Source organism: Doryrhamphus excisus, linkage group LG7 (genome assembly GCF_037039965.1).
Source record: "Doryrhamphus excisus strain RoL-2023G ecotype Guam linkage group LG7, RoL_Dexc_Guam_v1.1, whole genome shotgun sequence".
NCBI classification, from domain to species: domain Eukaryota; kingdom Metazoa; phylum Chordata; class Actinopteri; order Syngnathiformes; family Syngnathidae; genus Doryrhamphus; species Doryrhamphus excisus.
Window position 1 is genome coordinate 23,323,690 of NC_136363.1, and position 12,196 is coordinate 23,335,885.

The following is a 12,196-nucleotide window of genomic DNA, read 5'->3' on the forward strand; positions in this document are numbered from 1 at the left end:
TGTGGATTTCCAGCGTTCTAAGCCACGGACAATGACGATGGTGACAACAGTTAGCATGAGAATGCAGCGGGTGCAAAACCTCTAAGCCTAAGGGCGTCTGGAAACTTACCCTGAAGAGTGAGCGCTTGGCCGCCACGCTCAGCTTGGCCCGCTCATCCAGCTTTTCCTCCTCAGCTACGCAGACACAAGGGAAGGAGGGAAGGAAGGAAGGAAGGATTGGTAATGAGGACCAAACTCATTATAGCATCAACCAATCAATCAATCCTTTATACTGTACAAGATACTGTATGTACATTGTAGAATACTACCATCCTGTAGTAAAGGTTTGGCTTACCTTCACTGGAAGCGAATGCTGACCTCAGACGGGACCTAAAGGGGGGGGGGGGGGGGCAAAAAGGGAAAGAGTTACCAGCAAGAAGATGAGAGGAAAGGCGGGTGTGACGGCTGGTTAGGAAGGTCGTGCGCGGAGGAGGAGCGGAGCGGCGTGGCGTGGCGTTGGGGTTTGGGTAAAGCAAAATAAGCTGCAGAATGAAGCATCATTACAGAAGTGAATTGACTTCCACAAAGAACAAATCATACTTTCCTGCTGCGATCACGTCAGCACCGCAGCCCTCACGTCCCATCAGAACAACCTTTGGCCTTTGCTGAGCTTTGCTAATGCTGCTAAGGCCAGGTTAGCACCTCTTTATACCGCGTGAGAGAGTGTTTGGCATCCCAGTCAGCGTGGACCAGAGCGGACTGAGTAGACGAGTTGTGGAAACATGTTAGCATTCTCGTACTCGATGTTATCAATCCCCATATGTTAATAATGGTGGATCCAGCCCCCCCACCCTGCTGCTTGCGTCCATGATGTGGATATTTGGAGGGAGGCGGGGAGCAGTATAGGACGTTTAAAAAGCAGGCTAGGACGTTAAAAAGCAGGCTAGGACGTTAAAAAGCAGGCTAGGACGTTAAAAAGCAGGCTAGGACGTTAAAAAGCAGGCTAGGACGTTAAAAAGCAGGCTAGGACGTTAAAAAGCAGGCTAGGACGTTAAAAAGCAGGCTAGGAGGTTAAAAAGAAGGCTAGGAGGTTAAAAAGAAGGCTAGGAGGTTAAAAAGAAGGCTAGGAGGTTAAAAAGCAGGCTAGGACGTTAAAAAGCAGGCTAGGACGTTAAAAAGCAGGCTAGGACGTTAAAAAGCAGGCTAGGACGTTAAAAAGCAGGCTAGGACGTTAAAAAGCAGGCTAGGACGTTAAAAAGCAGTATAGGACGTTAAAAAGCAGGCTAGGACGTTAAAAAGCCGGCTAGGACGTTAAAAAGCAGGCTAGGACGTTAAAAAGCAGGCTAGGACGTTAAAAAGCCGGCTAGGACGTTAAAAAGCAGGCTAGGACGTTAAAAAGCAGGCTAGGACGTTAAAAAGCCGGCTAGGACGTTAAAAAGCAGGCTAGGACGTTAAAAAGCAGTATAGGACGTTAAAAAGCAGGCTAGGACGTTAAAAAGCAGTATAGGACGTTAAAAAGCAGGCTAGGACGTTAAAAAGCAGGCTAGGACGTTAAAAAGCAGGCTAGGACGTTAAAAAGCAGGCTAGGACGTTAAAAAGCAGGCTAGGACGTTAAAAAGCAGGCTAGGACGTTAAAAAGAAGGCTAGGACGTTAAAAAGCAGGCTAGGACGTTAAAAAGCAGGCTAGGACGTTAAAAAGCAGTATAGGACGTTAAAAAGCAGGCTAGGACGTTAAAAAGCAGGCTAGGACGTTAAAAAGCAGGCTAGGACATTAAAAAGCAGGCTAGGACGTTAAAAAGCAGGCTAGGACGTTAAAAAGCAGGCTAGGATGCAGCCCAGAGCCCTTGCACGCGTGTTAGTGTTGGAGTACTGCATATTTACTAAATATTTAGTACTTTAGTACTGCATATTTAGCATGTAGCAGTGGACTATATTTGGTCCAGAAAGAAAAGGTAGCGTTGGTGAGTGTACGGCATGACAACAGCGTTGGCTAATTGTTAAGCGACGAGCGCTAGCATGAGCGCCAGCAAGGCTAGCTTAGCATTTTCCACCTACAGCTCGGCTTTGCACGTGCTCGGCGGCGTGGTGGTGCTTTCCATGTAAGAATGTCGGAGCTGGGCCACAGACACGAGGCCGTCCCGAGGAACGTCTTCCTTCCTTTTCTTCAGCTGCCGGGGATCTTCAACGTGTTCATGGAGGCCTTCTTGATCACCAGATTCCCACGCGGACTGGCTGGGTGGCGCTTTGCGTCGGATGTGGCCGACAGACGCGCCTTTGTGGACATCAACGACATCGTCCGTCTCTCTGGGCCCGCCGGGGCCTGCTCGCTGGCGGCTGTGGATGTGTTTGGATGGCTCAGCTGTTTGCCTTCCGCCTCTCTGACTTCTCCTTGCTGGGTCTTCTGTTTCAGCAGACATCTCATCTTCTCCTTTTCCTCTGTGTGGGTCCTCCGTGCTCCTCTCCCTGCGGCGGACCTCTGAGGGCAGCACCGCTTTCCTACTCCTCAGGAGACCCTCTGTCTCAATAGCGCCCGACTCCTTGCTTTCTTCATCTGGGAGCTGCTCTGCTCTGGATGCGACGGCAGAGGTCATGGACAGATAACTGGGAGAAGCACCCCCATCCTGTCCTCCCGGATGCCTGCCATACGTGTGCGGAGCACGAGGCTGACGATGGGCCTGCTGAGGAACTGCTGGATCTGCGTAGTGAAGAAACGGTCTGTGGTACACCATAGCCTCAGCGGCACTTCCTAGATCTGAGCGCCTCTGGGGTCCTCCTTCCTTCGCAAGCTTCTCCCTAACTCTGCTTCTTCAGGGAGAAAGAGGTGTGGTCAATAGGCATACATTGCATGACGCCATCATCATTCCTTATGTTGATGGGGAAGCAGGTATCACATGTCCTATTTGGCCCAAGATTAGATTGGGGGGGGGGCGGAGTCAAGTTATTTGAAGTTTCTTTTCACACAAGTCAGAAAAATGACAGGTGCAACCCGCCTCTGGAAACATTCCACCTTCATAACCGGGAATTCCACATTAAAGATCTAATAATTATGATCAATCCAAGGATTAGAAGAATATCAGCACAACACGATACTGTAGAAGCAGGAGGGGGACACCATGATGATGTCATGTGGATATCTCAGGGATATCTGATATCAATGTTTCATAGCTGATATCGCTGGATCGTGGTAATCATGGCTAATATCGCTATCACTGCATCATGATATCACTAGATCATGATATCACTGGATCATGATATCACTGGATCACGGTAATCTAATAATCTAATAGTCTAATATATTACCAAATTCCATTGATACAAGTACACCCAGTACCATTGATACAAGTACACCCAGTACCATTGATAAGAGTATACCAAGTACTATTCATAAAAGTATACACGGAAGCAGACAGTATGGAATTGGACCAGCCTGAACTTCATCCATCCGAGGGATGAATGAAGTTGAACGTCATCTCGTAGGATGTAGGAAGTGAAAAGAAGATCACCCGTGTCTGCTGAGGATGTTGTGGGCCTGCTGCCCCATGAGGAGGTCGCCAGGGGAGGAAGCGTGTTTCGGTGCGGCCACAGACGGGCGTTTGCTCTGCTTGGGTGAGCTCGGCGGCTTGGCAGGCGCCACGGCGTCCATGTAGGCGGAAGAGGACGAGCCGTGAGCCGTGAGCCTGCGTCGATTCTCCAGGTTCATGAGTCGCTCCCTCTCTGAGAACGAGGCCGCTCTGGTTCGACCCATTTCGGGGTCATGGCCCGGCTGGGGCACAGTCCGCCCCCTGCGCGGGCTGTCGGTCAGGGCGTGTGAATCCATAGAGACTTCGTGCCCATCTTCTTCCCCAACAAGCTTCTCTTTCTTAAGCCTCTCTGAGTCCTCCGACTCCTTCGGAGGACGACTGTAGCGGGACGGATGGTCCACCTCTGGCTCCTGGTCCAAAGTGATGCCGTAGCGCTCCGCTAGCTGCCGCCGCCTCTCCGCCTTGTAGCGAGCGATGCGTTCAGCTTTGGACTCTAACTCTGGAGCGGCTTTGGTGGAAGATGAAGCGCAGACGTGCCCGGTGTGATGGGCGGCTTGGGACTGCTCTGGAGCCATGGTCTGCATGTCTGGCCTTCCAAATCCCTCTGTGCCGTACCTGTGTACTGGACCTAGCGAGGTGAAGGGGGAGGAGTCAGGTGTTGGCGAACAAGTGCATAGCAAAGACTGGTGCCTTGCTCACTCCTCACCAACACAAGGTTGACTGGGATCAGACGCTCGGGTGTATGGTGGTGTATCCTCTTCCCAAAGTCGCTTGGCCACCAGGGTGGGCAGGACGGATGGATGCACCTCCCCCTCGATGCCCTCCAATCGGCGAGCATTGCGCTCCTTTCTAGAGGGATAACAAGAGGGATGTTGCGGTGAGGTCGCCACGGTGAAAGCAGGTCTACCGTCTTCCCACCTGTTCATTTCCCAGTCACTGGTGCTCCTGGGCAGACCTTCGAATCGCTTCCTCAACTGGGACACTAAATAGAGAGTTAGAAAAAGACATGAAGGACAGCAACGTTGCAAACCAACATGGACGACGATGGCTGGATGAGCTCAGGACGCGGCCATGACAAGCATCAAGTCATCAGTGTGTCTGTGATGTCACGCCGCAGTGTGGTAAGCATGCTAAGGTTGGAGCTTCTCAAACTGTACAAGCTGTACATTGACATTGACCTTTTGCCATTAGATCCACATGGTACGGTCCAGACCCAAAGATAAAAGATCTCAGACGACCCCCCCGGAGCTTGACTGGGCCATCTGACGTAAAGGAAGGGTCGTCGTGTACAACAAACCACCACACGGGTGTCGACTCTGGAAAGCTTAGCTGCTTGGCATCCCAGCAAGCTGAACAGGATCCATGGCGTGCTTTCAACCTTCTCACTGGCAGGGTGCAAGGTGGCATCCGCCACTTCAAGCAAGACCACAAACTCCCCCCTGGATCCTGTCCCTGGCTGGAGAGGGAGGAGGAAAAAGGAGGAGGTAAAGGAGGAGGTAAGGGAGGAGGTAAAGGAGTCCATCACAGCGCCAGCGCTCCAGTGTGAGCGGTGGTAGAGGCTTATGGGGCGGAGCGTTAGGAAGCAGATGGGAAGCAGCAAGAACGTGAGGCCGACCCTGCAAACAGAGATTTAACAAAGACCAACAATAAGCCAATTAGGCCTTCAAGCTAACAACCGGACCCAGCCAAGGCCGGACTAGGCTGGTTTTTGGTGAAAACGATGCAAAGCTTCTCCTCCCATGCTGCATGTGACAGACTACTCCATAGCAAATCAAGCATGCTGTACTGTACTATCATGTACTGGGCTGTACTATAATGTACTGCATTCCCCTGCAAGTTGGAGAGCAGGTCAATGCCCAGCCCGGAAATAGCAGACTTCCTAAAAAGACCGGTGCCCCCTTCAGAGTCCTTTATCTCCTGAGCCTCCCTCTGCAGGACGGCTGCTTGGACAACCCAACCACTTTATGCCAATCTCCTCCCGTCATCAGCTCACAAAACCGCACCTCAAGCTTAGCACCCCAGAGTCCAAAATCCTTACCTTGGCTGCAGAACCTGACATGGGTCAGGTGACTGCAAGTCCAGGACTTCTGGTGCATTTTGGGATAAAGCAAAGTCCCCGCTGGAGAAAGGAAGCCACGTGAGAGCTGATCCAGCGCCAAAGCAGGCTGGTCAAAGCTTTGGGACACAGCGATAGAGAGACTGGGGGGCAAGGGGGCAAGGGGGCAGGGGGGCGAGTGGGCGTTGAAGTGAGGGAGGAGAGACCGCTAGAGGGTCCAGCAAAGCAGAGGAGGTCCTGTCCTGACGTTTGTTCTCTTGCTCACCACGAACTAACGAGCACAACAACAACACGGAGAAGCGGAGCAGCGCATGCTAAGCTCATTAAGCCAGGCATGCAAATGAGCTGGCGCCCACGTGACATGCTTGGACAAAGACCAGCCAGCTTGCCCAAGAGCCTGTGCTCAGCTGGAGGGAAGAAGGGGAGGAAAAATGACGCTCAGCCCAAAGACAAAGTCCAGTCCTCTTCCAGGGGGGCTTCAACAGCAGGACCGAGGAGGCTGCACCATCAGCATCGCGTGTAGAAGGGGAGGAGATATACCGTATGGGCTGCTAGGATCCCCCCCCCCAACATGTTCCCTCAACAACACCGAGGCCATTTCAGCAAGAAGAACATCACCGACTTCCAATCAGGGCTTCAAGATCAATCCTCACGCCTGCGGAATATAAACAATACGCAACGCTAGCTAGAACTCTTACTTGGCTTTCTTTACTCGTTCACCAAAGATGCTTTTAGACAGAATATACAGCCCACAGCGCTCTTATTTTGAAGGCCGGAAGGGTGTTGAGGGTGTGAGTTGAGGAGGTCCCATGGCCAAGCCTAAATATCATCAAGATGGCCGCTGCAGAGGAAGACCATGGTGCAGCACCGCCCACCCACACGCTGCAGTCCAGGAATCAGGACTGGCGTATATTTGGGTCAGGTTCTAAAACAGAACTCCAAACTCAAGATGTAAGAACCACAGCGGCTTGACCCGGTCTTTAGAACGCTGACCCAGGGGGGTCAGCTTTGGTCGGGTGACAGACTGGAACCCGAATGGACAGAATCCTGCTGGGGAATGTTGGCTTTGTGTCGCAGCGCTTGGCAGCCTTCTATTTCTGTCTGGGTTCTGACAAGCTGACAGCAGGTGCAGCACAATGGACAACTGGACCCCCACCCCCGGCCCCCCACTTGGAAGAAGTCCCCTGTCATGAGCGTCCACAGCCTCTACAAGGCAGCAATCAGCCAACAGGTCAGCAGCTGACGTAGACGTAGAAGATCAACACACAATAGTCAGCATTCCTTCTTTTGCCTGCTGGTACGTACGTATGTATGTACACACTGTATTTGTACACACTGTACATGTATATACTGTACACACAAGAAATAGTTGACGTTGCCAATTGGTGACCCAGTAAAGGTGAACTGGGACTGCGAGTTGGGGAAAGAGTTGTACTGGTGAGCCGAGGTGTTCGTGTCTTTTAGCCGTTAGCGGATTCCTGCAATGGACAAAAACACTCCAGCTTCTTCTTGGAGAGCCACACCTCTGAAACCTTGGACTACCCCCACCCACTTTCCATCCCCCAGCCTCTTGTAGTGGGGGGCATGTGTTGTGGATACATCAGGTGGGGGCTGAGCTAAATTTACAGCGCTGCGTTCCCATTTCATCAATACAGACTGGGATCAATGGGCTGACACCAGTGACAGGTGCTGGTCACAAGAGGCTGACGGACAGGCGACAACCACGGGTGCCTTCCTTAACCATGGCAACCATGGGTGCCGTCCTTCCAGGTGGTCATCCTTAACCATGGCAACCACGGGTGCCTTCCTTAACCATGGCAACCATGGGTGCCGTCCTTCCAGGTGGTCATCCTTAACCATGGCAACCACGGGTGCCTTCCTTAACCATGGCAACCACGGGTGCCTTCCTTCCAGGTGGTCATCCTTAACCATGGCAACCACGGGTGCCTTTATTGGCGTCTGTTTGTGGGGATTAAGGCGGACAGGAAAAGAGGGGCGCTTGGTTGGAAGATTGGAAGGCTGTTTGGAAAACGCTGGACCGCAGGTGGAGCTCCATGTCTTCTCCAGAGCATCTGCTTCCAATCGCTTCACCGCCCGCCTCCCTCCTCGTCTGGGCCAGACACCCAGCTTTATGGACCAGGGCCCCCAAACAATGATGCAACAGCCTGCAGACTTATGTAACAACGCCCTTCTGGTACTTTCTCAGGACATCCAATGTGTCTCTCTTTGCTTGCATTCCTCACAAGAAAATACTCTATACAATTTTTTTAAAAGCAGCACACACACACTCACACACACACACTAGACCAGGGCTCTCAAACCTCCGCCCCAAGCACATGATGTGGCCCCCAACTTGAGAGGCTATTGTTAGCATCCTGGATGCTTGTAGTCGTACTAGCTTGTGGTAAACCTGAAGCATTGCAGCAACAGCCAACAAATAAACAGCCGTCCTAAAGTACAACCGTACTAGCTTGTGGTATACCTGAAGCATTGCAGCAACAGCCAACAAATAAACAGCCGTCATGAAGTACAACCGTACTAGCTTGTGGTATACCTGAAGCATTGCAGCAACAGCCAACAAATAAACAGCCGTCATGAAGTACAACCGTACTAGCTTGTGGTAAACCTGAAGCATTGCAGCAACAGCCAACAAATAAACAGCCGTCATGAAGTACAACCGTACTAGCTTGTGGTAAACCTGAAGCATTGCAGCAACAGCCAACAAATAAACAGCCGTCCTAAAGTACAACCGTACTAGCTTGTGGTATACCTGAAGCATTGCAGCAACAGCCAACAAATAAACAGCCGTCCTAAAGTACAACCGTACTAGCTTGTGGTAAACCTGAAGCATTGCAGCAACAGCCAACAAATAAACAGCCGTCATGAAGTACAACCGTACTAGCTTGTGGTATACCTGAAGCATTGCAGCAACAGCCAAAAAATAAACAGCCGTCCTAAAGTACAAGCCCAGCGCCAACAGCAAACGGCATGGATGCACCCAAAGGGAAGGAGAATATTGTAATAATATAATATATAATATATGATATTGACAATGATGTTGATATTGACAATGATATTGACAATGATGTTGATATTGACAATGATGTTGATATTGACAATGATATTGACAATGATGTTGATATTGACAATGATGTTGATATTGACAATGATATTGACAATGATGTTGATATTGACAATGATGTTGATATTGACAATGATGTTGATATTGACAATGATATTGATATTGACAATGATATTGACAATGATGTTGATATTGACAATGATATTGACAATGATGTTGATATTGACAATGATGTTGATATTGACAATGATATTGACAATGATGTTGATATTGACAATGATGTTGATATTGACAATGATGTTGATATTGACAATGATATTGATATTGACAATGATATTGACAATGATGTTGATATTGACAATGATGTTGATATTGACAATGATATTGATATTGACAATGATATTGACAATGATGTTGATATTCCAAGAGGAAGCAAGCAACTTCCAAGTGGAGGATTCTTCAATGGCGTTCGGGTTGGTGGAAGCTCGAACCCTAAGAGCTTCCCTGCAGGCGGGCAAACTTTCAAGTCGACGTTGAGTTGATGAAATGGTAGCCTGGCTCGTCCTTCCACACTTGATGGTGTGATCGAATCCTAATTAAAGACCAACGGCTTCTAGTTGTCAGCGTAAAGTCCCTCCATTATATGAACTTTCCCAGCTGCGTGCAAACAACCACTGGAGCCTGTTCGTGAGGAAAACGGGTAGATACTCACCGGTTCCGTCGGGAACGTCAGGACGTAGCCTGTCCGGGCATCGAACATCCGAAAAGTCACTTCTGGGACATCCCGCTGGCCCACGCACACTTTCACACGCACACGCCGCTGTCAGTTGCTGCCAACGACGCCTGCTGTCTCATTCGGCACTTTGGTCAAGCCACCGGGGATGAAATCGCATACTTCCGGTAGGGCACTTTAAAATAAAAGCTTGGGACCGTGATCGTCTATTTGGCATCTCGGAGACTCTTACTCTTTGGACCTGCAAAGAAACACACGCTCCGTTTGCTGTAACAATGTAAGGACGCCATTCGGTCAAATAATAGTATTTTAATAGTAAATGGTATTTTTTTAGCCCTTTAATTTGAATAAAGAATAACAGTATTTGATTCATAGATGCTAACTTGACTGTGGGATCGGGTTCCACTTCAGGAATCGAACGATGATGGAAAGTAGAGATCTTGTCTGACAATCGGCTCTTTTAGCTCGGTTCCCGTCCCGAGGAGGAGTCAGACCGTTCGGTTCTTTTCATTTCGTGTCATTTGGAGTCTCGGGCTCATATTTTAGCCTCACTTAGCGCTTTCTGGGAGAGTTTATAATTATTTACCACTGCTAATATTTCAACCCAACTTTATATACTGTAGCTGAACATGCAAAACATGACGTAATGAAGACACGTTTCCTAAAAAGATGCAGTAAGTGGTTGCATTCTATCAGCTTCCCAATAGTCCATGCCAGTGAGTAAAACACCTTCATTACCCTTTCGATGACTGATTATAGTGTTTTTATTTAAAATTTCAATGCAGAGTCCTCTTAATGGTCCTGCTAGCATCACACGCCGTCTGCACCCAACATGACACACGGACACACAACACTTCTTGTCAGCTCATCGCCGTTTGGCAAAGGTTAGCTACTGAACAGCAGCGCTCCGTCCCGTGTGGTGAGGACTGGCCCTGAGGGACGGTCTCCAAGGTGATGTGTTTAGGCGGGACACAGCAGAATGGCAGACAAAGTCGGAGCGCTGAGAAAGTAGAGATCATTTGGAGCAGATGTTGGAATGAATCCCACACGTTGGAGTTCCTCCCTCATCCAGTGGACGGACGTTGTTGCAATCGACAAAGAATGCTTTGTTTCCTGGAAAAAGAAAGAGAAGGTCTTTGTTGCTGCTCAGTTGCCATCCCGCCTTCTGGTGCTGAAGCCTACGTGACTCCACACCTACGTGACCATGTTTGGTTTGTTCACGGCATCTCTGGCATGCAGGACATTTACCCTTTCCACCACCCTCGGCCAACCAAGGGAACCTCTTCCATGTCCTTCCTGGTCTTTCACTTGGCCCCTTGTGGCGCGAGCCAACATTAGCTCATGAAGTGTTGTGGACCCATGTAAAGCAGGACATTACACCACTCACAAAACAAACAGTGGAGGGAAAGGGATGAGGGATGAGGGACTTAACAGACTGTAAATAATCCATCCAGTCCAACACGACACGTAGCGAAGACCTTGCGAAGGCTGGGTGTGCTATCCAAGATGGTGGACATAGGTGGGAGAAATCACAGGAAGACATTGGTTGGGGGAGATGGCCAAGGCTGGGCGTGCTATCCAAGATGGTGGACATAGGTGGGAGAAATCACAGGAAGACATTGGTTGGAGGAGATGGCCAAGGCTGGGCGTGCTATCCAAGATGGTGGACATAGGTGGGAGAAATCACAGGAAGACATTGGTTGGAGGAGATGGCCAAGGCTGGGCGTGCTATCCAAGATGGTGGATATACGTGGGAGAAATCACAGGAAGACATTGGTTGGAGGAGATGGCCAAGGCTGGGCGTGCTATCCAAGATGGTGGATATAGGTGGGAGAAATCACAGGAAGACATTGGTTGGAGGAGATGGCCAAGGCTGGGCGTGCTATCCAAGATGGTGGACATAGGTGGGAGAAATCACAGGAAGACATTGGTTGGGGGAGATGGCCAAGGCTGGGTGTGCTATCCAAGATGGTGGATATACGTGGGAGAAATCACAGGAAGACATTGGTTGGGGGAGATGGCCAAGGCTGGGCGTGCTATCCAAGATGGTGGATATACGTGGGAGAAATCACAGGAAGACATTGGACGCACTTCTCTTCTTACAATATATGTCACTTAGCGTACACAGCAGAGGTGCATTGTGTGCGCTGATGAACAAAGTCTGCTAGTAGAAGCTAGCTGTCAATCATGTTTGAAGTAGACAGGTTGACATTACGGTGTATCCTAGTATTACCATATATCCTAGTGTACCTGGGAAAGATCAAGCACATGTTGAACTAGGTGATGATGCTTTTACATCTAGGAGGAACATACAGTAGAGTACAGTAGAGCAGGCTAGGACACCCATAAAAGTATGGTAAAAAAAGTGGTAGTATTAGAAGTATAAGTATTAGAAGTAGCGGGGTAGCTGTCAGGGTGGCACCATCATTCACACCATTCATATTCTCATGTACTCACATGCTCTGGTATTTGAGTATTTGAAGGCTTCACATACCTTCCATACGGCTAAGAAGACTTTCGATAGCGCAGAGAGATGCTATGCAGTCTTCTGGCTTTTGCTCTGGCATCGCTGAGCTGGGTCTTTGTGACCTTTGACCTTGGCAGCCTATAGTACCCGCTGCAGTAGCTGGGTCCTTGGCAGCAAGGTATGGGGAGACAGTGGGCTGGATCATCTGTGGAGACATCATCTGATCAGGGAGATGACATTTGAAGTATCTGCCTATTCGTACTAGCGTAGTGTGTGTGCGTGTGTGCGCGTGTGTGCGCGTGCGTGCGCGTGCATGGATGAAGATGTAACCCTCAAAACATAAAGAAGAAAAGCAATC

At 49.6% G+C, this 12,196-nt stretch overlaps 2 protein-coding genes across 8 annotated transcripts in view; both read right to left on the minus strand.

The window, feature by feature from the left end:
- LOC131108951 (supervillin) overlaps positions 1–5,696 on the minus strand; it is a 21,494-nt gene extending 15,798 nt beyond the window's left edge. Inside the window, 9 exon segments of the mRNA XM_078791730.1 lie at positions 110–174; positions 335–369; positions 2,035–2,784; positions 3,483–4,128; positions 4,207–4,349; positions 4,419–4,482; positions 4,679–5,018; positions 5,322–5,440; positions 5,539–5,696. Of these exon segments, the coding sequence (XP_078647856.1) occupies positions 110–174; positions 335–369; positions 2,035–2,784; positions 3,483–4,128; positions 4,207–4,349; positions 4,419–4,482; positions 4,679–5,018; positions 5,322–5,440; positions 5,539–5,596 (2,220 nt within the window). The 5' untranslated portion in view covers positions 5,597–5,696.
- LOC131108955 (dual specificity calcium/calmodulin-dependent 3',5'-cyclic nucleotide phosphodiesterase 1C-like) overlaps positions 4,419–12,196 on the minus strand; it is a 16,801-nt gene continuing 9,023 nt past the window's right edge. For 3 of the 7 annotated variants that reach the window (XM_078792531.1, XM_078792530.1, XM_078792526.1), the window contains exons 16-17: positions 11,866–12,043; positions 9,622–10,484 (exon numbers count right to left, since the gene is read on the minus strand). In XM_078792531.1, coding sequence (XP_078648657.1) covers positions 11,877–12,043 — 167 coding nt within the window. In that variant the 3' untranslated portion in view covers positions 9,622–10,484; positions 11,866–11,876. The other 4 variants (XR_013627872.1, XM_078792528.1, XM_078792527.1 and 1 more) reach the window with 4 other exon arrangements.